General features: G+C 45.8%; 1 protein-coding gene across 1 annotated transcript in view; it reads left to right on the forward strand.

The window, feature by feature from the left end:
- The window catches only part of DUSP3 (dual specificity phosphatase 3), a 29,439-nt gene extending 12,667 nt beyond the window's left edge, over nucleotides 1-16,772 (forward strand). Inside the window, exons 2-3 of the mRNA XM_060255682.1 lie at nucleotides 11,918-12,144; nucleotides 15,061-16,772. Coding sequence (XP_060111665.1) covers nucleotides 11,918-12,144; nucleotides 15,061-15,269 — 436 coding nt within the window. The 3' untranslated portion in view covers nucleotides 15,270-16,772. The remainder of the gene's footprint in view (nucleotides 1-11,917; nucleotides 12,145-15,060) is intronic.
- Nucleotides 16,773-24,865: the final 8,093 nt, after the last annotated feature.

A 24,865-nucleotide genomic window follows, 5' to 3' on the forward strand; every position in this document is an offset into this window, starting at 1 on the left:
GAGGAGCAAGCCCATGTTTTGGAAAGATCTGAACTCATGTTTCTTGCAGCCATGTAATGGTTTTGCAGGCATTTTATGATCTGCTAATAAGCTTCTGGTGGCTCCTGGGATAGTAAATGGAAACAGCTTTTTTTTTTTCCTTATTGAATCAGAGGATTTGACTGCCAGCAAGGAAGCCACAGAGGTTGTGTGGATTTTCCAGACTTGTTACTATGGCTACCTGTTGTAATAGTATGAACATACGTTGCTCGTCCTTCTTGCAGGCTGTGGAAGTCCACTTCAGTAGCTAAAAGCAGGATTTATGTGCTAGTGTTTATTTATATATATGTCTTCTGTTGTAGCCTCTAAGATTATCCATGCATCTGGTTTATACATTGAGGCAGCACAGCCGAGTAACATTTAACAACTGCTATGCAGACTTTTATAAAAATAGGAATTTCTTTTTATGAGAGGTTATCTTGCCTTCTGGCCCCTAAAGGTATATTCTTATGGGTTAAGCACTAAGTCCAGTCTTCTGCAGAGTTTAAATCTGGGAATATGAACTAACCGATAACGAGGCTCTCTTTAGTTAGAGGGCAAATGGGAAAAGCTCAAATTGGGCATCACACAAAGCCATGGTTTGCGCTAGACATGGTTCACCACTGGCAAACCATGGTTTTGATCTGCTCATCTGCTTTCATTTTCTAATTGTTCGTGGCTCCTGTTTGTATTGCACAGAAACCTCTGGAGGCAGAACAATGGCCACACCTGTGGTTTGTCAATTTCGATGTCACATCAAGCCATAGTTGGCACAAAGCATGCTTTGCAAGCCCTGTTTGTCGGCTGTTTGTATGCTATGACCTGTCAATTCAGATATAATACCAAACTAAAATTCACAAACCAGGGTAAGGTGCAGGGCTGCCATCCTCCAGGTGGGTTCTGGAGGATCTGCTTTTACAACTGATCTCCAGACGGCAGAGATAAGCTGCCCTGGAGAAAATGGCTGCTTTGAAGGGTGGACTCTAAGGCATTGTACTATGATGAGACCCCTTCCCTCCCCAAACATCACCGGCTCCCAGATCCACCTCCAAAGTCTCCAGGTATTTCCCAACACAGACCTGGCAACTCTAGTAAGGTGCCATGTCTGAACTGTGTTATAGTTCACCATGACTCACATTAACTCAGCATAGAGGGACCACTGTTCACACCTCTGTCCATGCCCTGTCCATGCTCAAGTAAATATTAAAGGGGGGGGGAAGGTTAGGGAGAGACTCTATATTTATTTATTTACCAATGTAATTTATACCCTCCCTGCCCTTCTCCTCAACAAAGTACCAAAGCTTACATAGTTTCCCTCTTCTCAATTTTGTCCTCAGTGCAACCCTGTGAGGTAGGTTTGGCTCTGAGTGTGCAGCTGGCAAGCATCCATGGCAGAGTGGAGATTCAAACCTGGGTCTCCCAGATCCTAGTCCAACACTCTAATTACCTTACCACACTATGTCACCTCCACAGCTGTGGAGAAAATAAGGAATAAACTCTGTGCATCTCAGTGTTGTTGTTATTATTATTTATATGATTTATATCTCACCCTCCCCACCAAAGCAGGCTCAGGGTGGCTCACAGCAATCAAAGTAAAACAATAGATAAGCACTAAAACAATAGATAAGCATTAAAAAGGTAGTAAAGGTAGTAATTTCTACCAGTCTGTGCAAGCACCAGTTGTTTTCGACTCTGCGGTGATGTTGCTTTCACAGCATTTTCAAGGCAGATGTTTTACGGGGTGGTTTGCCATTGCCTTCCCCAGTCATCTATAAGCTGGGTACTCATTTGACCTCAGAAGGATGGAAGGCTGAGTCAACCTGGAGCCAGCTACCTGAACCAGCTTCTGCTGGGATCGAACTTAGGTCGTGAGCAGAGGGCTCCGACTGCAATACTGCAGCTTTACCACTCTGCGCCACGGGGCTCTTAGATTCGCATTAGAGTTTAACAATTAAACCAAGTTAATAATAATAATTAAATAGTTTAAAACAATTTAAAACAATTTTGATGCTAGTATCATTAATTTCAGTATGTTCAGCGATGCTGGGCATCCTCTTGTTGTGGCCGTTTATAAACCGGAATGTGTGTTTTGTCTTTTTCCATCTCCTGAACTTGTGGTGGTTGAGGGAAGAATTAATTCCAGTTCCTTGGAAGGGATGAATTTGTCATTTTTTCTGTCCCAGAGATGTTGCTGAGATTCATCTAACTAGTAGCGGTCAGCCTCTTGCTAATGTAATATTCTGCATAGGGTAAAATTGATTCCAGGGTCTGGTGTAGAGTTACAGGCCTCACAGGGGTGAGTGCTGTATTTAGAGCAGGCAGGATTCCAAGATTTTCCTCAGGGACGATGGCAGAGAAACTTTCTCTCATTTCTCTCCTCCACAGCTTAGTGGTCCTTGGCTATTTATTGTGAACATCTACAGTTTTTAAAGGATTCCTTTGTTGATGATTTTAGGCTGGAGCGACAAAAAGGAGCTTTTACAGATCACGTCAAAGCCGCCCCTTCGCTTTAGATACCTTTATTGGATCAGAGGATGTATTTCCACACGCTTTTAATCTTTTGTGGTTAGCTGAGATGGGAAGGCCTGAGGGGAAAATATGAAAGAAAATAGTGGCTCTCCCCCCACCCCACCCCAGAAATGGAAGAAAGAGGTTGGAACCTGGCCCCTAGTCTCCGATTCAATATTATCAATGAGACATGAATCTAGCCAATTGAAGTTTGAACCTTTGAACCTTTTTGAAGAGCAGACTGGTAGAAATTTGCGACTCAGACCTGTATCTTTTGGGGCTCATAGCTGGCCTCTACTGCTACCATTTTGCAAAATATTATTTATTTATTTAAAACATTTTATGCCACCTTGCCACCCAATTAGGGTCCATAAATTCTGCAGCTGAGGGTGATGAATGAAGTGGTAGTTTTGAATACAAAAGGAAACTTTTTATCCAGGAGAGAAACACAAACTCTAAGAGATGTGGAGACAGGGAAAATGCTAGTGGTGGTAGTGAGGCTGTGAGATGTAGTGGTATACGCCGGCGCCCAAGGTTAAAAGCCTTTGGGTGCTCCTGGGTCCCTCCTTAAATATGGAGGCCCAGGTGGCGGCCACTGCCAGATCAGCCTTTTATCACCTTCGGCTGGTAAAGCAGTCGGTCCCCTACCTTGAACAGTGACTTGGCAACAGTGATCCACACTATGGTCACCTCAAAACTGGATTACTGCAATGCCCTCTACATGGGGCTGCCCTTGTCTCGAACCTGGAAGCTTCAACTAGTGCAGAACGCGGCAGCCAGGTTGCTATTGGGCCTTCCCTTACGGGAGCATATTCAACCTGAGCTGAAGGTGCTGCACTGGTTGCCTATTGCATACCGAATTTGTTTCAAGGTGCTGGTTCTTACCTTTAAGGCCCTATATGGCCAGGGACCTGCATACCTTAGGGACTGCCTTTCCCCACATGTTCCCTAGAGAGTACTTTGGTCGCGGTCACAAAATCTCCTCTCAATCCCCGGCCCAAGAAGGCCAGGCTCATGGCTACTAGAGCCAGGGCCGTCTCTGTGGTGGCCTCACGATGGTGGAATGAGTTGCCAGAAGAAGTTAGGACCCTATGAGAGCTCATACAGTTCCTCATTTGCTAACTAGATTGCTGGCCACTATAATTTTCAGGAAACATCCAGCCCACCTCTTGCAAGCTGCTCTATAGAAGCAGCGGAAAGAACCATCTAAGACTCGCTTACAGAAAACATAAATCTGATTGGAAGATCATAGCACCGAAATGTAGAAATGTAAATGTTTATGTCTTACAGTTGTTAAATTGTTGTATGATTTTTATCCTATTTATTATATGTTATACCCATGCATATGCATGAATATGTAAGCCGCCCCGAGCCCGCTTCGGCAGGGAGGGCGGGATATCAATGGAACTAAATATATAAATAAACCTACTTGGGTACATCTTCCAGAGTTAAATGAGTGCCATTGAGGGTGTAAAGTCTCACATTGTGCAGTAATTCTAAGTATGTTAGAAGGATTGCCAGGAACATGCCTGCAACCCTGAGGAGGTTTTGGGGGATGGGCCAAAAGAAGATGTTGTGTATGTGTCATGTCACTTCCAATATAAACGTGGAAGTGATGTCACCATTGCTGTAGGATTATATGTGTTGCAGTCAATTCTGGCAAAATCAAGAAGTGATGTCACGCTCTAGGATAGAGTGTTGGTGATGTCATTTCCAGTCATCAGCAGCAGATCACCTGTCAAAGTGAGTGAGATGGAAAGCCTATGTGTCAAAAAATCCCAAGCTGAAGTGTTTGAAGCTGACCCAAATAGAAGCAGGATTGGATCCAAAGGTGCTTTTTTCTTGGCCATAAGAGCAGGGAGGAGAAGGGGGGAGTTTTGCTGATTTCTCTCTCATTCTGTCTTCTGCTGTTTCTTCACTTCCCTTCTGTTGTTGTGGGTTTCTCTGATCCCTTGCACCCAGGAGTAGAACTTCAGGAGGCCTCAACAAGAGGCAGGAAATTCCCAGGGCTTTTTCTTTTTTAGCAGGAACTCCTTTGCATATTGGGCCACACACTCCTGATGTAGCCAATCCTCCAAGAGCTTACAAGGCTCTTCATACAGGGCCTACTGTAAGCGCCAGGAGGATTGGCTACATCAGGGGTGTGTGGCCTAATATGCAAAGGAGTTCCTGATACAAAAAAAGCCCTGGAAATCCCACAAACAGAGCAAAAATAGTCTTGCATTGGATCTGGACCATTGTCACTGGTGTGGGGCTTGTGTTATGCTGTGGCTATGGCTTATACCAAGGGTCCCATATCTTGTTGAGCCTATGGGCCTGTATTTAACTGATGCAAGGACCAAACTGGAATAAGAAGCTTGGTTTGTATGGTCACAGTTTCATTCCGGGTGGGAAACATAGTGAAATAAGTGACTAAATTTCAATGTATCTGAAGAAGTGTGCATGCACATGAAAGCTAATACCCAGAATAAAACTTTTCTGGTCTTAAAGGTGGACTCAAATTCTGTTCTGCTGCTTCAGACCAACATGGCTACCCACCTGAATTGATAGGTACTATGTTGGCACAATTCATATCTCTGGTTCTGCATTAAGACTTCATCATAAGAACATAAGAGAAGCCATGTTAGATCAGGCCAATGGCCCATCCAGTCCAACACTCTGTGTCACACAGTGGCCCCCCCAAAAAATTATATATACACACACACACTGTGGCTAATAGCCACTGGTGGACCTCTGCTCCATATTTTTATCTAACCCCCTCTTGAAGGTGGCTATGCTTGTGGCCGCCACCACCTCCTGTGGCAGTGAATTCCACATGTTAATCACCCTTTGGGTGAAGAAGTACTTCCTTTTATCCGTTTTAATCTGTCTGCTCAGCAATTTCATCGAATGCCCACGAGTTCTTGTATTGTGAGAAAGGGAGAAAAGTACTTCTTTCTCTACTTTCTCCATCCTATGCATTATCTTGTAAACCTCTATCATGTCACCCCGCAGTCGACGTTTCTCCAGGCTAAAGAGTTCCAAGCGTTTCAGCCTTTCTTCATAGGGAAAGTGTTCCAGCCCTTTAATCATTCTAGTTGCCCTTTTCTGGACTTTCTCCAATGCTATAATATCCTTTTTGAGATGCAGCGACCAGAACTGCACACAGTACTCCCAATGAAACTGCACCATTGATTTATACAGGGGCATTATGATACTGGCTGATTTGTTTTCAATTCCCTTCCTAATAATTCCCAGCATGGTGTTGGCCTTTTTTATTGCAAATGCACACTGTCTTGACATTTTCAGTGAGTTATCTACCATGACCCCAAGATCTCTCTCTTGGTCAGTCTCTGCCAGTTCACACCCCATCAACTTGTATTTGTAGCTGGGATTCTTAGCCCCAATGTGCATTACTTTGCACTTGGCCACATTGAACCGCATCTGCCACGTTGATGCCCACTCACCCAGCCTCAACAGATCCCTTTGGAGTTCCTCACAATCCTCTCTGGTTCTCACCACCCTGAACAATTTAGTGTCATCCGCAAACTTGGCCACTTCACTGCTCGCTCCCAACTCCAAATCATTTATGAACAAGTTAAAGAGCATGGGACCCAGTACCGAGCCCTGCGGCACCCCACTGCTTACCGTCCTCCACTGCGAAGACTGCCCATTTATACTCACTCTCTGCTTCCTATTACTCAGCCAGTTTTTGATCCACAAGAGGACCTGTCCTTTTACTTCATGACACTCAAGCTTTCTAAGGAGCCTTTGATGAGGAACTTTATCAAAAGCTTTCTGGAAGTCAAGGTAAACAACATCTATCGGGTCTCCTTTGTCCGCATGTTTGTTCACCCCCTCAAAGAAATGTAACATGTTAGTGAGGCAAGATCTTCCCTTACAGAACCCATGCTGAGTCTTCCTCAATAACCCATGTTCATCAATGTGCCTACTCATTCTGTCCTTGATAATGGTTTCTACCAACTTTCCTGGTATTGAAGTCAGACTGACTGGCCTGTAATTTCCCGGATCCCCTCTGGAACCCTTTTTAAAGATGGGGGTGACATTTGCTACCTTCCAGTCCTCAGGAACGGAGGCAGATTTCAATGAAAGATTACAGATTTTTGTTAGAAGATCCACAAGTTCAACTTTGAGATCTTTCGGAACTCTCGGATGTATGCCATCCGGACTCGTTGACTTATTAGTTTTTAATTCGTCTATCAGTTGTAGGACCTCCTCTTTTGTCACCTCAATCTGACTCAGGTCTTTCAACACACCTTCCAAAATTAGTGGTTCTGGGGCGGGCAAAAAGTTCTCATCTTCCTCAGTGAAAATGGAGGCAAAAAATGCATTCAGCTTCTCAGCCATTTCCCTATCCTCCTCCAGTAATCCTTTTACCCCATGGTCATCCAAGGGCCCCACTGCCTCCCTGGCTGGTTTCCTGCTTCTAATATATTTGAAGAAATTTTTATTGTTGGTCTTTATGTTTTTTGCAATACGCTCCTCATAGTCCCTTTTTGCCTGCCTGATCACAGTCTTGCATTTGATTTGCCACAGCCTGTGTTCCCTTTTATTAATCTCACTTGGACTGGTTTTCCACCGCTTAAAGGAGTCCTTCTTACCTTTTACAGCTCCCATTACTTTGTTTGTTAACCATGCAGGCCTTTTCTTATACCTGTTTGTAACTTTCCTAACTTCTAGGATTATAGTTTTAAATAGTCTCCAAGCTTCCCAAGGGTTTTGACCGTATTTACCTTTCCGTTCATTTTCCTCCTCACATGCCTCCTCATCTCAGAGAATTTACCCCTTTTAAAGTTAAGCATGGTTGTGGCGGTCTTTTTGGGCAACTCCCTATTTATACAAACGGTGAAATCAATAACATTATGGTCACTGCTCCCAAGCGGCGCAATCACTTTTACATCTCTCACCAAGTCTTGGGCATTACTTAGGATCAAATCCAGGATCTCCCCACCCCTGGTAGGTTCTGAGACCATCTGCTCCACAGCACAGTCATTGAGAGCATCAAGAAACTCCATCTCTTTCGACCAGAACACATATTGACCCAATCAATCTGCGGGTAGTTAAAATCACCTATTACGACACAGTTTTTATGTTTAGCTGCTATCTTTAAGCCTTCCATCATATTATAATCGTCCTCTCCCTTTTGATTTGGTGGGCCATAACAAACTCCTATAGTTAAATTTCCTTTGGGGCCCTCTATTTCAACCCAAAGCATTTCTAAAAGTGAATCTAATTCTCTGACCTCAGTCTTACTGGACCGTATATCCTCTCTGACATACAGAGCCACCCCACCTCCAACCCTTCCCTCCCTATCCTTCCGATATAACTTATATCCAGGAATCACCGTGTCCCACTGATTCTTTCTGTTACTTGAGACCCTGGAGAGCCGCTGCCAGTCTGAGAAGACAATACTGACTTTGATGGACCAAGGGTCTGATTCAGTATAAGGCAGCTTCATATGTTCATATGTTCATATGTGTGTGCATGTTAGAGTTGTGCGTCTGCGAGGCTTTAGTCTAGAACTGCACTGCTTTTCAGCCTCCCTGCCCTTGGATACACAAGTTGTTCTTGGCTAGAAATCTGCCTCGTCGCTTTGAGAGCAACTGGCTCCTATCAATACCGCTGTCTCAGGTGAAAGAAGACATAGCTGACTCGATCGTTCAGAGGCAACTTTGTTTTTAATGGTGATCGGTGCTGCCATTCCAAGTTTTGCACACTGGCACTCTGTGTTTGTCCCCTGGCACTGCTTTGGAAAGTTGGGGGAAAGGAGAGTTAAGGTGCAAGTTGCAGCAGAATTGGGGAATCATGCAGTGATCAGAAGGGCGGAGGCTACAACCCTTAGATCAGCAAAAAAAAGCCAAGGGCCGTCACAATCACAAATTGCTAATCTCTAAAGAATTACAAAATATAATCAATTAGCCTATATTTCATTTACTGCCTGCACATAATGCAGCATCAATAAGTGACTTTACATTTTTCAGGGTTATATAAAAATATAATGATGCAAAAGTCCATAATTTTCTTTAAAAATCCATTCAGGGTTTGGAAATAATCTCATCACTCTTTAAGATTCCTTAACATGGTAACGATTTCAGTAGAAGCTGATAGAAGGAACTAGTAAACAAAAGTCTTCACATAGAAATTAATCCACACTCCAGGAACTTCAGCCTTCCAAGAGGAAATTAATCCTAATTCCCAAAGTCTTTCCTTGGGCTGTTACTTCACCCAGATATTCACAGTTGTATTGTTTAGGAAGGCAAACCATATCTCCTCCATCCTGGCCAAACCCAGTATGGTGCAAGAAGAGATCAGGGGCCCTGTGGGTGGCTGTGGAGCCAATAGGTTAATGTAATCGAGGCACATGTTTCCAGGGGCAGGCAAAAACCAAGCCAAGGACTAAGGGCTCAGCTGTACGGCAGGCTGGTGGTTCTTCAAATGGAGCTTCCAGCCATATTTTACTTTGAAAAATTAGGTGTATGAAGACACTTGGATAAGACCTACAGGGGGAATTTACATTTACCCTGTTCCATTTTCACAAGGTGATACTGCCCCGAGGAGCTACTGTCTGTTCCTATGGGGCAAGCAGAACCAGCATGGTGGTTAGAGTGTTGGGCTAGGATCTAGGAGGCCTGGGCTTGAATCCCCACACTGCCAGGGAAGGTTGCTGGGTGACCTTGGGCCACTCACGTTATCTCAGCGTAACCTCACAAAAGTTGTTCTGAGCGGCAGAAAGGAGGAGAATGTAAGCCCCTTTGGGTCCCCATTGGAGAGAAATAAAGTAAAAATATTACCACCTGTATTAGTACCAGTATATTTCCCCATAGTGGCTCCAGTTTGGTGTAGTGGTTAAGTGTGTGGACTCTTATCTGGGAGAACCAGGTTGTATTCTCCATTCCTCCACTTGCAGCTGCTGGAATGGCCTTGGGTCAGCCATAGCTCTCACAGAGCTGTCCTTGAAAGGGCAGCTGCTGTGAGAGCCCTCTCAGCCCCACCCACCTCACAGGGTGTCTGTTGTGGGGGGAAAAGATATAGGAGATTGTAAGCCACTCTGAGTCTCTGATTCAGAGAGAAGGGCGGGATATAAATCTGCAGTCGTCTTCGTCTTCTCCTCCTCCTCCCAACATCCATTTTAGAAAGGGAAAATGGACCTGAGGGGGAAGTTTAACACCCATGCCAGTTGCAGCATGTTCCCACATTAAGGTCCCCACACTTTTTTTTGGTTTTCATATTTTCTGCATTTGTGCGTGTGTGTGTGTATGCGCATGCATGCGTGGAAGTCATGTCAACTTCTGGCAACTCCTGCTGGGGCACGGAGGACATCCAGAGAAGTGGCTTGATACAGCCTGCCTCTGCCTCCTGCTCCTGGTATTCCAAGGAGGTCTTCCATCCAAGTACTTGTCAGGGTTGGCCCTGCTTAGCTTCTGAGATCTGATGAGATCGGGCTTGCCTTGATCTTCCAAGGACAAAAACACTGGGAACTCTGTTCACAGACCCTCCCATATTACAGGCCATTGAAATGAGGATAGAGGCACAGTCAGAGCATTAATCCCAGTATGGATTTATGCTCAACCCCCCCTTCCCCCCCCCCATCCCATTTGCAAACTCCAATACTGAACTGCGCTTGGAAGCAACCAGTTTTCCCTTATTGTAGTGCAAACTGACCGGGCAGGGCACATAGCTGGGAAGCCTTCCTGAAAATCAAAAAGCTTTCAGAAAGGTCTGCTTCCAAAGCACAGAACCTGCACTGAAGAAGAAGAAGGCTGCAGATTTATACCCCACCCTTCTCTCTGAATCAGAGACTCAGAGAGGTTCACAATCTCCTATTATCTTCTCCCCCCACAACAGACACCCTGTGAGGTGGGTGGGGCTCACAGCAGCTGCCCTTTCAAGGACAACTCCTGCGATTGCTATGGCTGACCCAAGGCCATTCCAGCAGCTGTAAGTGGCAGAGTGGGGAATCAAACCTGGTTCTCCCAGATAAGAGTCCGCTCACTTAACCACTACACCAAACTGGCTCTACGCCAAACGGAGTCCTTCCGCAGGGCTCAGAAATGACAGAGTGCTCCCGAGAGCGGAGCAGCTACCCGAAATGCTTCTCCCTGTGCCCTTGATGTTCAGCCTTGTAGACTTGGTTATTCATGATTATAGTATATAATGCTAAATATGAATTGCTTCTAAATTATCCACCTACCCTGAGGGCAGCCTAAAAATATAAGAGATGCATAATTACTAAGTGAAATGAGTTGAGCCAGGGAGGCAGTGAGCTGCTTTTTATTGACTAGACTGAAGTTCAGAATGTCCGAAAAGTGGAAGCGTTGCTGTCGCCCAGAACTCTTGTTTGAAAACAGGCTGTTTATTGGACTGCCAGTCTCCAGGTGGCGGCTGGAGATTTCTTGGGTCTACAGCTGACCTCACCTGGACAAGATGGCTGCTTACGAAATCCTAACCATATTCATATGAGCACGGATTCATTGAGTTGATAACTTGCAGAGCCTTACACCTGAGCTCCAGTTGGAGCTGATTCTACCGGACCAGAGCCAGGGCAGAAAAAGCCCTGGCCCTGGTTGAGGCTAAGTGGATGTCTTTTGGGTCAGGGATAAGCAGTAGATGTCGATCCAGTGAGGACAAGGCTCTTCAGGGCACATATGGGGAGAGGCAATCCCTCAGATATGTTGGCCCCGGGATTGAAGGTTAATACCAAATGTGGCTTTTTTGTATAGCGGCATTGTTTTAAAAACTGCACTGGCTAAGTAGGCAAGTATGAAAGGCTCAGTGCTTGAAGTGTAATCTTCTGAGCTATATCTGGCATGGGTGTAGTGTAGTTAGAGTGTTGAAAGAGAATCTGGGAGAGCCTGGTTTGAATTCCCACATCCCCCTGGAAGCTGGCTGGGTGATCGTAGGCCTGTCACTTTCCCTCTCAGACATACCTACCCCACAGGGTGGTTGTTGTGAGGATGAAATAGAAGAAGAGGAGAGTTCGATTTTGGGTCCCCATTGGGGAGAAAAATAGAGTGTAAATGCCCAAAGGAAATAATAATACTTAGGACTCTTCTTTGGGTGTTTGCATTCTCTCTTATCCCACTGAGATATCGACACCTGTGTCTGTATAGAAGAGTTCTGTTTGATTAAAAAGCTTGCATTGCTAGCATTCGAAGCCATAGCTTGTCAAATAAAAGACTGCTATATCACTGGATCCCCCTGCCCCCCCCCCCCCAAAAAAAATAACAAAGTGAGGAAATTTAATACTCTCCTTGCCATTTTCAAGTTTCTCAATGCAGGGCTCAACGAAGGTTGTTCAACATTTCCTGGTTGCTCAGCATTTCCCAATTGTTCAGCATTTCCTTGAAAACTGACATGCCAATTGCTGCCTAACTTGCTTTTCTTTTTGCAGCTTCATTGCCAAGAATGTTATGCGGCTGCAGCGCTTGGGGATCACCCACGTCCTGAACGCAGCGGAGGGCAGGTCTTTCATGCACGTCAACACCAACGCGGAGTTCTACGAAGGCACCGGCATCACCTACCACGGCATCAAGGCCAACGACACGCAAGAATTCAACCTCAGCCGCTACTTTGAGGAGGCCGCTGATTTCATTGACAAGGCACTGGCGCAGAAAGATGGTGAGATGCCCCCTCTTTGGCTCTGCCGTGTGAATTCATTGGTTGTCAAGGTTGGCAGCTTTAGGGTTAGGGGTGTGTGCACTCTCGTCAATGTTTTTTTGTTGGCTGCTGTTTTGTTCAGCCCTGTTTATAGCTAGACAGCCATGGGTTTCAGGCGGTAGCTTTGGGTCTTTGATGGGATTGCAGGTCTGCAGCTTGGAGACCACATTCTGGTGTCTTTGACCGACTGAGTATTCTAGAAATACATAGGCAAGGACCTGCAAGACTCATGGTGGGAGGCAGGGCTTTTTTTAATAGCAGGAACTCTTTTGCATATTAGGCCACACACCCCTGATGTAGCCAATCCTCCAAGAGCTTACAGGGCTCTTAGTACAGGACCTACTGTAAGCTCCAGGAGGATTGGCTACATCACAGGGGTGTGGCCTAATGTGCAAAGGAGTTCCTGCTACAAAAAAAAGCCCTGGTGGGAGGATTCCATCCTCCTCTCCTGTAGCTCACTTACCACTCCACCTTTGCTTTGGTCTCCCACTTGTAGAACGTAATGAAGTTTCAGAAGACAGGGGGATGAATGAGACCTGACTGAGCTTTTCAAAGGTCACCGGGTTTTATTTGTAAAATATATGGGCTGCCTCTCCAGAGACAGGCTTGAGGTGGTTCACAAAGTGAAATGGTGACAATAAAGTCACACAAAAAAAAGTTATAAGACTGTCAGTCATAAACAAGCCGGGCTATACAAAATATCAAATATAATATTCTGAAGCCTAAATGTTTTGGAACTCCTTCCTCCATTAGCAGAAGCAAACTATAGGATACAATGTAATGAAATATACGCACATTTGTTTCACTGCATAACGTGCACCAGTCTAGTCAGATCTCTTAGCTAAGTAGGGTTGACTCTGGTCAGTATTTGCATGGGAGACCTCCAAGGAGGGACCAGGGTTGTTATGTAGAGGTAGCAGGCATGAAAAAACCTATGGGGCTGCTATAGGTCAGCTGTGACTTGATGGCAAAATCATCATGATAATGCACCATTTGTTTTGCTGTGTAATGTGCGCTTGCCAGAGAATGCAGGTTATTTTTAGTGTAGTTGGTGGGTTCTCTTAGGGAAGACTTATTTTATGCATCGCCTTAGGGTGCTTTTGCACCCAACTTCGCTTCTAAAGTCCTAGCTAACAGCTGCAGCCAACAGCGTTGCTTCCCCCCCCCCCCCCCCGCAGCTCCATCTTTATACTTTTAATTGCATAAACATGCCCAAAGGTACAGTTTTCTATACTAGGTTGTAAAGGATGCATTTTGTTAAAGCAGTAAAAAAACAAATTTAGGTCTAATAGGAAAAAAAACATTGCGTACGTTTCAGTTTTCCCTCAAATTCTTTTTTTTTTTAAGTCAGTAAATGTCTTTTCTTCCCTGTGGATTTAGACTTTTTAGAAATGTTCATCTCTATGGTAACCATAAGAGCCCGTGGTGCAGAGTGGTAAAGCTGCAGTACTGCAGTCCAAGCTCTCTCCTCATGACCTGAGTTTGATCCCAGTGGAAGCTGGGTTCAGGTGGCTGGCTCAAGGTTGACTCTACCTTCCATCCTTCAGAAGTCAGTAAAATGAGTACCCAGATTGCTGGGGGGAAAGTGTAGATGACTGGGGAAGGCAATGGCAAACCACACCATAAAAAGATTTCAGGTTTTCACGGCTGGTAACATCATTAGGGTTTGTAGAATCTTTCGGGCTCAAGTGCCGTGTTCTACTGGAGAAAGTTTTCCTTCCAGACGTTTCGTTCTCAGCTGCGGAGAACATCCTCAGTGGCGTTGCAGAGCGCCTGCTCAGGCTGCAACGCCACTGAGGATGTTCTCCGCAGCTGAGAACGAAACGTCTGGAAGGAAAACTTTCTTCAGTAGAACACGGCACTTGAGCCCGAAAGATTCTACAAACCCCAATGACACCATAAAAAGTCTGTTGTGAAAACGTCATGATGCGACATCATCCCAGAGTCAGAAACAACTGGTGCTTGCACACCTTTACCTTTTTAAGGTAGCCATAGTACACTGTTGTGGCAACACTGGAGTCCTGGCACCTGGAAGACATTGACATGGATCCTATGAACAAGTCCCAAACCTGATGGACAGTTTCTGCCAGGGAGTTCATGCCCTCTTCTGATGGCTCCTCCTTTTGCAGGGGCTCACAGAAAACCAGTCTTGTGCAAATGTAGGTGCTAGCAGAAGAGGAAGCAAGATCTACGGTGGAGGATGTCTAGTGTGTGTGGGACTCATTTGTGGTACCCAAGCCTAAGCCATTTTTATTCTAGCTTTCATGAGCTAGCGATTGCTTTGTTGGATACATAGCTAAAGGGGCAATTTGCCCTAATTTCTCGTTCCCCGTGCAGCTCCCCCGCCCCCCCAAGTGTTGTTCCTCAAGGGCCCCTATCCTCCAGGGGCAGCATTTCATGGAGAGTGGAGTCAGGAATATTCCATGTATAAGTTTAGCCTGGATCCAGCCCAAAGTGCAGTTAGTCCTTGGATGTCATCTCCAGAGAGCCAGTTTGGTGTAGTGGTTAAGTACGCAGACTGTTATCTCGGAGTACAGGGCTTGATTCCCCACTCCTCCACATTCACCTGCTGAAGTGACCTTGAGTCAGTCACAAGTTCCTACAGAGCTGTTCATCTCAAGAGCAGTTTCTGTCAGCTGCCCCAGCCCAACCTACCACACAGGGTGTGTGTTGTGGGGAGGGGAGGGGAAAGGAAACTCCTTTGGGTAGTGAAATGTGGGGTATAAATCCAATTTCCTCTTCCTCCTCCTCCGGGATGCATGTATATGCTATGCATTTGTATGTATCTAATTATTTAAGCCCTGCTTTTCTCCTCAGAGCAGCTTACGCTACCATTCTCCCCTCCCTCCTCATCTGTTTCTTCTTTTTGTCACTCAGGCCGGGTGTTTGTCCACTGCCGCGAAGGTTACAGCCGCTCGCCAACGCTGGTCATCGCTTACCTCATGCTCCGGCAGAACATGGATGTCAAGAGTGCCGTGAGCATGGTGCGGCAGAAGCGGGAGATCGGCCCCAACGATGGCTTCCTGAGGCAGTTGTGTCAGCTGAACGAGCGACTGGTGAAGGAAGGCAAGGTGAAGAAACCTTAGCTGCCTGGCCTGGCCTCCGTCCCTCCCTCTCTGTGGCTTGCCGGAATGCCCTCCGTCGCCAGCTCCAACTGCCATGCTGTGCCAGGGGGCCAAAGAAGCACAAGAGAGCTGCTGCACTATCCAAATACCCGTAGAGGAAGACTCCAACCACTAGGCTTTGGCTCATCTCTTGGGTCTTTAGCTGTGGAATCTGCCTGTTGTAATGTCTTTGTGTGTGTGTGTGTGTATGTGTGTTTGGAGACACTGGGCACTTCTAATCAGCTATGAACACTTTGAAGATTAAAAGCTTTATGTTGCCAATTTCCTGCCAGCACATCAAGCTGGTGCTATCCCCATATTTCTGCCATATTTGGGGGGCACCCACCCTGTGGCCTGGCCTTCCCCCTCACCTTTCTGAGGGATTTAAATGCGAGTTTTCTAGCTGACCTGTTGAAGGCAGTCTCTCTGCTCACTTATGTATCATGTCAAAGGTTATGGCTGGAGAGTGTGCCATGTGACCCACAGGCAGAGTCCCGCTGGGCTACTATTAATGTGTCGGAAAGATGGTCGAACCCATGATGTAAGCTGTAGGCTTTAGGCAAGTGAGCTGGTTGGCTCCTGCCCCTAGCAGGTGGGTTGCAGGACTGCTCAGAGGGTCTCTGGTTGCATTGTGGGTTAATGAAGGTGGGCAAGTCATGTGTCTGGCACCTTAGGCAAGGCTAACTTCTGGTGCCCCCCTGCACCGATAACATCATTGAGTCATATGGGGGGTGTCCAATTTGACACCCTTAGAAGGCTGATGCCCTAGGCAGTCACCTAGTTTGCCTAGTGGCAGGGCTGGTCCTGTCCTTAGCGTAGTTGCATTGGGGGTCAGGGTGATGCTAGCCGAGATTTCCCCCCAGGCATATTTGTCTGAGGTTTTAGGGTGGGGTCTCCCTGCCCGGACCTTTTGTGGAATGAGCTCCAGCCCTCTAATCTGGGGAGGCATTCAGAGACAGATAGCCTTACCTATTGGAAAGCCTCCCTTCTCCTTTGGGCCCATCCTGATGCTTTATGGTCTCGTTCTCTGGGCAGCATCCTCCTGATTGTGTGTTTGTCATGGAAACAAGGTAGCTCTCAGGGGTTATTTTTGGGAAGGTGCCCCAGAAATTGTGGCAGGGTGGGGGGGCAGCCAAACGTGGCATGAAGAAAGGGTTGCAGACTCAGACAGCTGGCCTCACACATTTTTTAATCCTGTTTCTCTCTCTTAAGTGCATGCTTGAAAACTGGTGCCTAGTCCCCTTGGTCGAATGGACTGTAAATATACAGAAGCACTTTCTTGTAAACTTTTTTGTTTTTGTATAGCTCTGTGTTTCATAGGAACCTGTGGATATATACATAATATGATAATATATGTAGAGTCTGATAATATATATATCTATATATATATCTATATGCACTCAAGCAATGGAGAAAAAAAAAGCCATTGGAGAATATGCTGTTAATGCAAGTAACCTTTTGTATATATTTATATAGCCATGCTTACGTTTTTGGTGTCAACAATAGCCTTTTTTAAAAAATGTGGCAGAAGCCCAATATCCTGTGGTTGGAGTCATCCCAGATCCTGGGTTGGATCTTGTGGGAAAGATCCACATATTCCGGGGGGGGGGGGGGGGGGCGCAGTTCCCTCCCTTCTGTGGCAGCCTTCCAGTTTCCCCTTCATGTTGCATCTGGGGGTCCCAGCATTTTAGGGAGCATCTAGGGCTGCTTGGGGAAGGGGGCAAGGCAGAGAATTTGTGCTGCTTTGCAAAGAAGTTAGATGGAATCCAACCCGGTGGGCACATCTGTGGCCACTGCTGTCTTGGCGACTGCTGGCTAAAACGTCACCAGGATGCTGGCTCTGGCTACAGGTTGTGATGGCAAACACTGCTTGGCTCCATTCAAGATGGCAGCTGTTGGCTTGCTGTTAAGACCCCAAGGGTATATTGATAATCTGTTTCCTCCCCTTCGGTCTGCCAGTTTGGTGTAAATAGTTAAGAGCGCAGACTCTAATCTGGGAAAACCAGGTTTGAGTCCCCACTCCTTCGCGTGAGGCCTGCTGGGTGACCTTGGGTCAGTTACAGCTGTCTCAGAAGCTGTTCTCTCAAGAGCAGTTCCCTTGGAGCTCTTTTCCCACCTAGCTACCTCACAAGGTGTCTCTGGTGGATACAGGAAGGGAAGGAGATTGTAAGCTACTCTGAGAATACGAGTGAAGGGCGGGGTATCAACCCAATCTCTTCCTCTTTTCTTCATCTCTTCTTCGTCACAAGAATTTTCTGGCCATTTTTAAGAAGTTTAACCAATTAAACTGGCATGTCCAGATGCATTTGGTTGGTGTTTGGGTGGCCTGCAGTCTGGGGTTTTGGAGGTATAGCCTTTGTGGAGAATCTGACCAATTTCGCACTCACCTTACGCCGCTCTCCTGTTCATCTCCTCAGCGTGCCTGCCTTTCGATTTCACACTATCTGCCCCAGGGCTGCAACAAGTGTTGGCATTTTTGTGCAGCAAACATAAACTGGTTTTTAGTGGTTTCTGTTTGCTGTGCAAAAATGCCGATGCTAACTGCAGCCTTGGGGCAGATAGTGTGAAATCGGAAGGAATCCGCGCTGAGAAGACGAACGTGAGAGCAGCGTAAGGTGAGTGTGAAATCGGTCTCAGCCTTTTGAAGAGACTGTTTCCCTGAGAGGGAGAAAAAGCTGCTTAACCAACTGGCTCTCCACGCGGTTCCTCTTTCTCTCCTCCAGGGTCTCTAACACAGTGCTTGTAGGTATCATATACTTGCCAGCTCTTTCCTGGTGCCCACCACATGTTTTGAGAAAGGGGGTGGGGCCTTTGCCAAGTGCCCTTTGGAAATTTGATAGGCTGTGCCGATTTGTCAAAAACGTTGTTTTGACAGCAGCTGCCACCACAGCACAAGGATCTTTACTGTGTGACTGAAGATAAGCTGTGGTAGCCATTGTGTGGCAGGCTCTGCTTCCTGTGGCAGCCATTTTGTGGCTGCACCCTCCATACTGCCTCAGAATTCCAAAGATGCCCACAGACTGAAAAAGGTTGAAGACCCCGGCACTAAGGTGTATGTGTGCATCCAACATAAAAACATGGAAATTTCAACTGCCTATTTTTATGCCAGACATACAATAATGTAATATGGATTTGACCACTAGAGGGTACAGAATGCACATGGAAAAGGAATAGGAATAGGAATAAAGCAATAGAAATACCTAATAGGAATAAAGCAATAGGAATACCTAAGTGACAAAAATGAGAATTCAGAAAAGCCCAAAGTAACGAAATCAAAAGTGCCTCTGAACCAGTGCAGAATACCTTTTCCTTGTATATGAGTGATCACATGTCCCATGCATTAGAAAGAAACTTTTTTTGGCGTGAGTGTGTGGCAAGGGGGTTCTGATCTGAGTGAAATGTGAACAGATGTTCTCATAACACTAAAGAATATTGATTGATTTCTGTCCCACTTTTCCAAATCACTTTGGCAAAAAGCAGCTAACAATCCATTAAAATGGTTGAGCAAATAGACTAAAATACAATTTTAAGTAACCCAGATCAGTAACAGATCAACAGTGGCAAAAAAACCCAGAAAGCAAGAGAGCAGTTTTAATGACTTGGTAGTTAGTGCATATCTTTTGTTCACTGAATAAGCTAGACAGGTAGTCTTAATGTCTGGTAGATAAGGTAGGAAATGGTCAGGAGTTGAGGCTGAGGATTTTTTTTTCTTGCTTGTGTTTGGAGAGGGGTCATTTCATAGAAAAAGAGGTGCCAGAGCTCACTAGCATAACTCATTTACATTTGCATCTGCCACACACCCCTGACATCACCAGAAAGTATACTAAATTCTATCAGCTGAGCATCTACCTTAAAATGCTTCTTGAATTCTAATTGTCATAATAAACCCTTACTGCCATCATACTTTTTAAATGAATTTCTCCTACATGGCTACAGTGGAATGTTGAAGATTTCCATTTGTCTGCTTTATATGTTTTGGTAATTTCCCCTTTTTTTTGTGGGGAAAAATCTTAAGAGTCCAGCAAAGTTCTCATGGGGGGGGGGGGGGTTGAACAATGGAGCCTTGAAGCAAGTATTTTTTTGGGGGGTGGTGGTGGAAAGAAAGAAAGAACACAATAAAATTTAGAGGTTCCAGAGTTCTGCTGCTGTGAGCTCCTGCCCAAAACGAGGCCTGTGTTTGAGGCTGAGATGAGGCTTGAATCAGGGTCTTCCAAGCCCATACTCTTGGGCACTGTGCTACACTTGGCTTGTTGAAATTTAGCAAATGATGCATGACAATCCACAATGTTAGAACAACAAAGTCTTGCGGTCTGGGATGGTGCAAACTGCCTTTTTCAAAGCACTGGGACATTGTGCACGGCGGCTTGCCTCCTTTCCCCTAGCCTTTCTCCATGTTTCTCTTCAAAGCATTGGCCTCCTGGATTATGTAATCCATATCTTGCTTGCCCTTCAGAAGGGTGGATGATCGTTTTACCCATTTTACAGATGAGGCAACTGAGGCTGAGAACATGTATCTGGGCTACCCAGTCATAGGAGAACCTTGCAAGGCTTTTGTTCCCATGCAGCTCCTCTCCAGAGAGCGACTGGATCTTCTTTTGATGCCAGGAGGCCTGGTCTTTCCATCTAGGAGAGCTTGGAAAATTTCTGCTCCACCTTTGCTAGCGGATTGCCATCTCCTTCCTGATCTTCATCAGGAGTCTTGAAAGGACTGCTTCTGTCCCCTCTTCTCCATCATCTGCCATCTGTTGGGCTGGCTTTGAAAGTTGAGAGCCAGTTTGGTGTAATGGTTAAGTGTGCGGACTCTTATATGGGAGAACGGGGTTTGATTCCCCACTGCTCCACTGGCAGCTGCTGGAATGGCCTTGGGTCAGCCATAGGTCTCGTAAGTGTTGTCCTTGAAAGGGCAGCTGCTGTAAGAGCTCTCTTGGCCTCACCTACCTCACAGGGTGTCTGCTGTGTGTGTAGGGGAAGATAAAGGAGATTGTGACTGCTCTGAGATTCAGAGTATAGTGCAGGATATAAATCCAATATCGTCATTACCACCTTCTCCTCCTCCTCCCTGATCTGATTTTTGCTCACTGGGACATTCCTGCTATGTTCCCTCATGTGGCTTCCCCAGGAGGCCGGCTCTGCACTTGAGTGCGTTTGTATGTAACATCAAGATGCATTTATTGTTGGATCTATTTTGATATTCCTACCCCACTTTTGGGGATCCCAAGAGGTTGATGACATCAGTTTCCTGTCCCTCCCTTTGGTCCTCCCAACGATAACTCTGTGAAGGAGCTTAGGCTGAGAGGGTGTGACTGGGCCAAGGTTGCCTAGTGAGCTTCCAATTCAGAGTGGGGGTTTGAACCAGTTTCTCCCAGATCCAAGTCTTCTGTTCTAACCACTGCTGGAATCTGGGCAAAGGGGAAAAATATTTTAGCAGAAGCCAATTTTAAAATGAAGAGGCTTTTTTAAAAAAAACAAACCCAGATCTGCAAGATGTAAATTAGAAGCCTACACTCTGCACGGCCCTTCTGACCACACACAGAGTGCATACTTATCTTGGCCCTTGTGACCGAGGTTGGAGTTTCCTGGTTTGGGTGGTTGGTTTCCAAACCACCTCAGGCTCCGGCATCATCCCTTGGAGAGAACTTCACCCACTGCCAACAGCTGAGACCTTTCGGCCCCAGTTATGCCATGTTTCTTGCCACACTCTTTTTCCTTCCACGGGGCCTTTGTTAGCTGTCCAGAGCTCACATCTTCCAAGGGGAAGAGTCCATCCCAGGGATCTCTGGTTAAAAGGATCTCTGGGGGAGCCAATGTCCAACATCTCTGAACGAAACAGACAGATGCCTAACTCTTTGAAGGGCAGCTTTGTGCGTTTATAAGGGAGCGGACTCTTGGTATTGTTTTAAAATCTGTCCTTATCCATCTCTCAAGAAAGGAATCCTGGCTGAGACTTTGCTTATGCAGAAGGGAATGGCGTTGACATCAGGGGCAAAAGTCAGTTTTAATTTCTTACAGGTACTTACTGTCATGTGGGTTTTGAAGCAGGGCTTTTTTGTAGCCGGAGCTCCTTTGCATATTAGGCTACACCCCCTTGATGTAGTCCTCCAAGAGCTTATGGTAGGCTCTGTAAGAAGAGCCCTGTAAGCTCTTGGAGGATTGGCTACATCAGGGGGGTGTAGCCTAGTATGCAAAGGAGTTCTTGCTGCGAAAAAAGCCCTCTTTTGAATCTGTAGCTGCTATCTTAGTGCTGCTGTCTGGGGCAAAAACAGCATTGGCCTGTTTTTGCCCCGGCTTTGACTCTAGTAGGGTATTGTGCAGGCTTTGAGTTTTGGGTCTGGTGTGTGGCCCATCCTTGTGTGGTCTCGTTTGCGGAGCCCCTGAGATCAGTTGTAGCCCCTGGGAGTGAATTGCAGGCCTTTGACTTGAACGTGTGAAAACTTTATCTGTCACAGAGGAGGTACTCCAGTGGAAATGGAGAAATGGCAAAGTGGGGGGAGGACCCTCATTTTACAGGGTTGCAGCTTTGTGATAGAATGTATGATTTACATGCTGAAGGTCTCAGGTTCAATCCTTGGCGTCTCCAGTTATTTGAAAAAACCCAATGGGGTGGGTGATGTGAAAGATCCTGGAGATCTGCTGCCAGCCAGAGTAGACAAAACTGACCTTGGTAGACCCAGGGTGTGACATTTAGGGGAAGACTTGAGGCTCAGTGGTTGAGCATTCATCTTGTCGGCAGAAGGTTCCAGGTTCAGTCCCTGGCATCTCCACTGAGAAGATCTGGTGATGAGCAATGGGAAGACCCCTGGAGAGCTGCTGCCAGCCAGAGTAGACAATACTGACTTTGATAGAAGGGGCCTGACTTAGTATACGGCAACCTTGTGTATTGCCAGGCTGCACTTGCAATTCTGAAAAAAAAGACCAGCTTGAAGAATGTTCTGTGTTCTGTCAATTTCTCACTGATTTCTGTCAGTGAGGGTGGTGGTGAAGAAGGGCTTATAAAACATTCAGTAAAATCTCTCTCTCTGTGATGTTGGGTTGCCTTTGAGGCATGGTCTTAGCCACTTCTGAGGGGGAAACTGGAGTGGAGAAATGGACAGACTGGTTTTACTGTAAGCATCACATGTTTTGTGAAGAGCTGTCCTTCATGTCTGTCTGGGAACTTCAGCTAACTTGGAACGAATGCAGCAGCCTCTTTCCTTGAGCAGAGAGCAGAAGATGCCAAAAAGGCTCCAATGTCTGCTTGAACAAAGGCACGCCAGGCTGTTTTGAGGCCCAGATGTTCCCTAAGCACACCCCCAAATTTCTTCTCCTCAGAACTGATGCTCTATTCAGTTGTCATAAGTCCATGATAAGGCCAGGGTTTATGAGACTGCCTTTCCCTTACGCTTCCCTTTATGCTCAATATTTTGTGATTATTTATGTTGATCTGAATTAAAAGCCACATTATTACGTACTGCTGTTTTGTTTGAGTTTTTCCCCCCTTCACGGACCAACACAGCAACCTTCGGTTTCTGCTTTCTCCTGCCATCCCATCATGCTACCTTCCAGTGCAATCCTAAGTAGAGTTATGCCCTTCTAAGGCTGTTTAGATCAATAGGCCTAGATGGGCAGGGCTTTTTTTTTTAAAGCAGGAACTCCTTTGCATATTAGGCAAAAAACCCTGATGTATCCAATCCTCCAAGAAGATGATGATGATATTGGATTTATATCCCACCCTCCACTCTGAATCTCAGAGCGGCTCACTTTATCTTCTTCCCCCACAACAGACGCCCTGTGAGGTGGGTGGGGCTGAGAGGACTCTCACAACAGCTGCCCTTTCAAGGACAACCTCTGTCAGACCCAAGGCCATTCCAGCAGGTGCAAGTGGAGAAGTGGGGAAGCAAACCCAGTTCTCCCAGATAAGAGTCTGCATACTTAACCACTACACCAAACAGGGCTCTTCTTACAGGGCCTACTGTAGACTCTTGGAGGATTGGCTACATCGGGGGGGGGGGTAGCCTAATAGGTAAAGAAGTTCCTGCTACAAAAAAAGCCTGTAGAAGGGTATTAACTCTTAAGTTAGCAGTGTTCGTAGCAGGTCACTGGCAGCTAGCGTTACCAACCTTCATCTGAGGTCTGGAGATCTCTCAGAATTACAGTTGATCTCCAGAGATCAGTTCCCCTGGAGAAAATGGCTGCATCGGAGGGTGGGCTGTATGCCATTATAACCCACTGAGGTCCTTCCCCTCCACAAAATCTGCCCTCAGACTCCACCCCCAAATCTCTGGAAATTTCCCAGCCCTGAGCACTACAGTTCAGGTCACAGCCCCTCAATAATGTACAGTTCTGGTCACCACACCTCAGAAAAGTGTACAGAAAAGGTGTCTAAAATGAGCAAGGGAAAGGACCAAGCCTGAAGAAAAGTTGTGGTTACCTCAAAAGGTCATGCTTTTTGTGTGTGTGTGTGTCAATTCACATGATCCAAACAAAATGTGTTATTCAGGCTGAATAGAACAAAATTGTAAAACAATGGGATCAGGGAAGCAGATTTTTTTCTGTCGTGATCATATCATGACCTGATTGTGGATATTACAACTTGGTTGCTGGCATCCTCAATAAAACACAGGCAAGCCAAGAGCTAAACTTTACCGCTGGTCTGAGTTTACAGCACATTCTCAGAGAAGTTTGTCACTGGAGATTACCCCAATCCTGAGCATCTTGTGAAAGTTTTTAGATGTTCCATTCTCTGGAACAACCTTCTGTGGTTTCTTATTCAACATCTCCTGTTTATTACTTTTAATTGGGTAATCTATGCATGCTTGTAAACCCCATCTCTGGGCCTTCACAGGCTGTGGGAAATTGTGAAGGAAAACGCATAAATGACTTGGTGGCTCTATAGGGCTAAGCTTTGTATTCCTGGTCTTCCGTGGAGTCGCTGGGGGGAACTGGAAAGGGAAGCAGAGGAGCGGAAGGGATTTCTTTACCATCGCCACATCAGGATGTCAGGCCTCAATCTCTGATGCTTGAAGCCAGTAACTTCAGAAGTTTCAGCAAACACATGTACAATCTATTTACAGCTGGATCCTTAAAAATGTATTTTTTATGTGCATTGAGTCTTTCTCATGTTACACTCTACACATGGACATCTGAACATGTGATGCAGACCCCATATTTATCTTCATAGGGCTCTGGTTCGAAGCACCAAGTGAATGCATGTTGGCCCTTTCTTACAAATACGTGTGCCTGCAAGCTTGCCTTGCATTCATGGAAATGCAAAAAAGGCTAGTTCCCAAATGGTCCACACAGTGGCAGTATTTTACAAGTGTAGAAGGATTCCACAGAGCATATAGACTCAAATGGTGGGAACATCTGCCATCATTGCAATTTTTAAAAACTTTTAAAGTATTTTACCATATTTCACAAAGATTGATGGTGAATAACTTACCAATGCACTGAATCCATGACAGGTCCAAGTAATAATCCTGTGTGTAGCTGTGTCAGGCACTGTGATTTAGAGTGATTGTAGCATTGTGTTTTTAAAATATAAAAGCAAGCCCCCCTTTCATTCTTTCTGTTCTAAAGTTCCTGTTGACATTCAGAATCTG

This window comes from Heteronotia binoei, chromosome 15 (assembly GCF_032191835.1).
Source record: "Heteronotia binoei isolate CCM8104 ecotype False Entrance Well chromosome 15, APGP_CSIRO_Hbin_v1, whole genome shotgun sequence".
Lineage (NCBI taxonomy): Eukaryota > Metazoa > Chordata > Lepidosauria > Squamata > Gekkonidae > Heteronotia > Heteronotia binoei.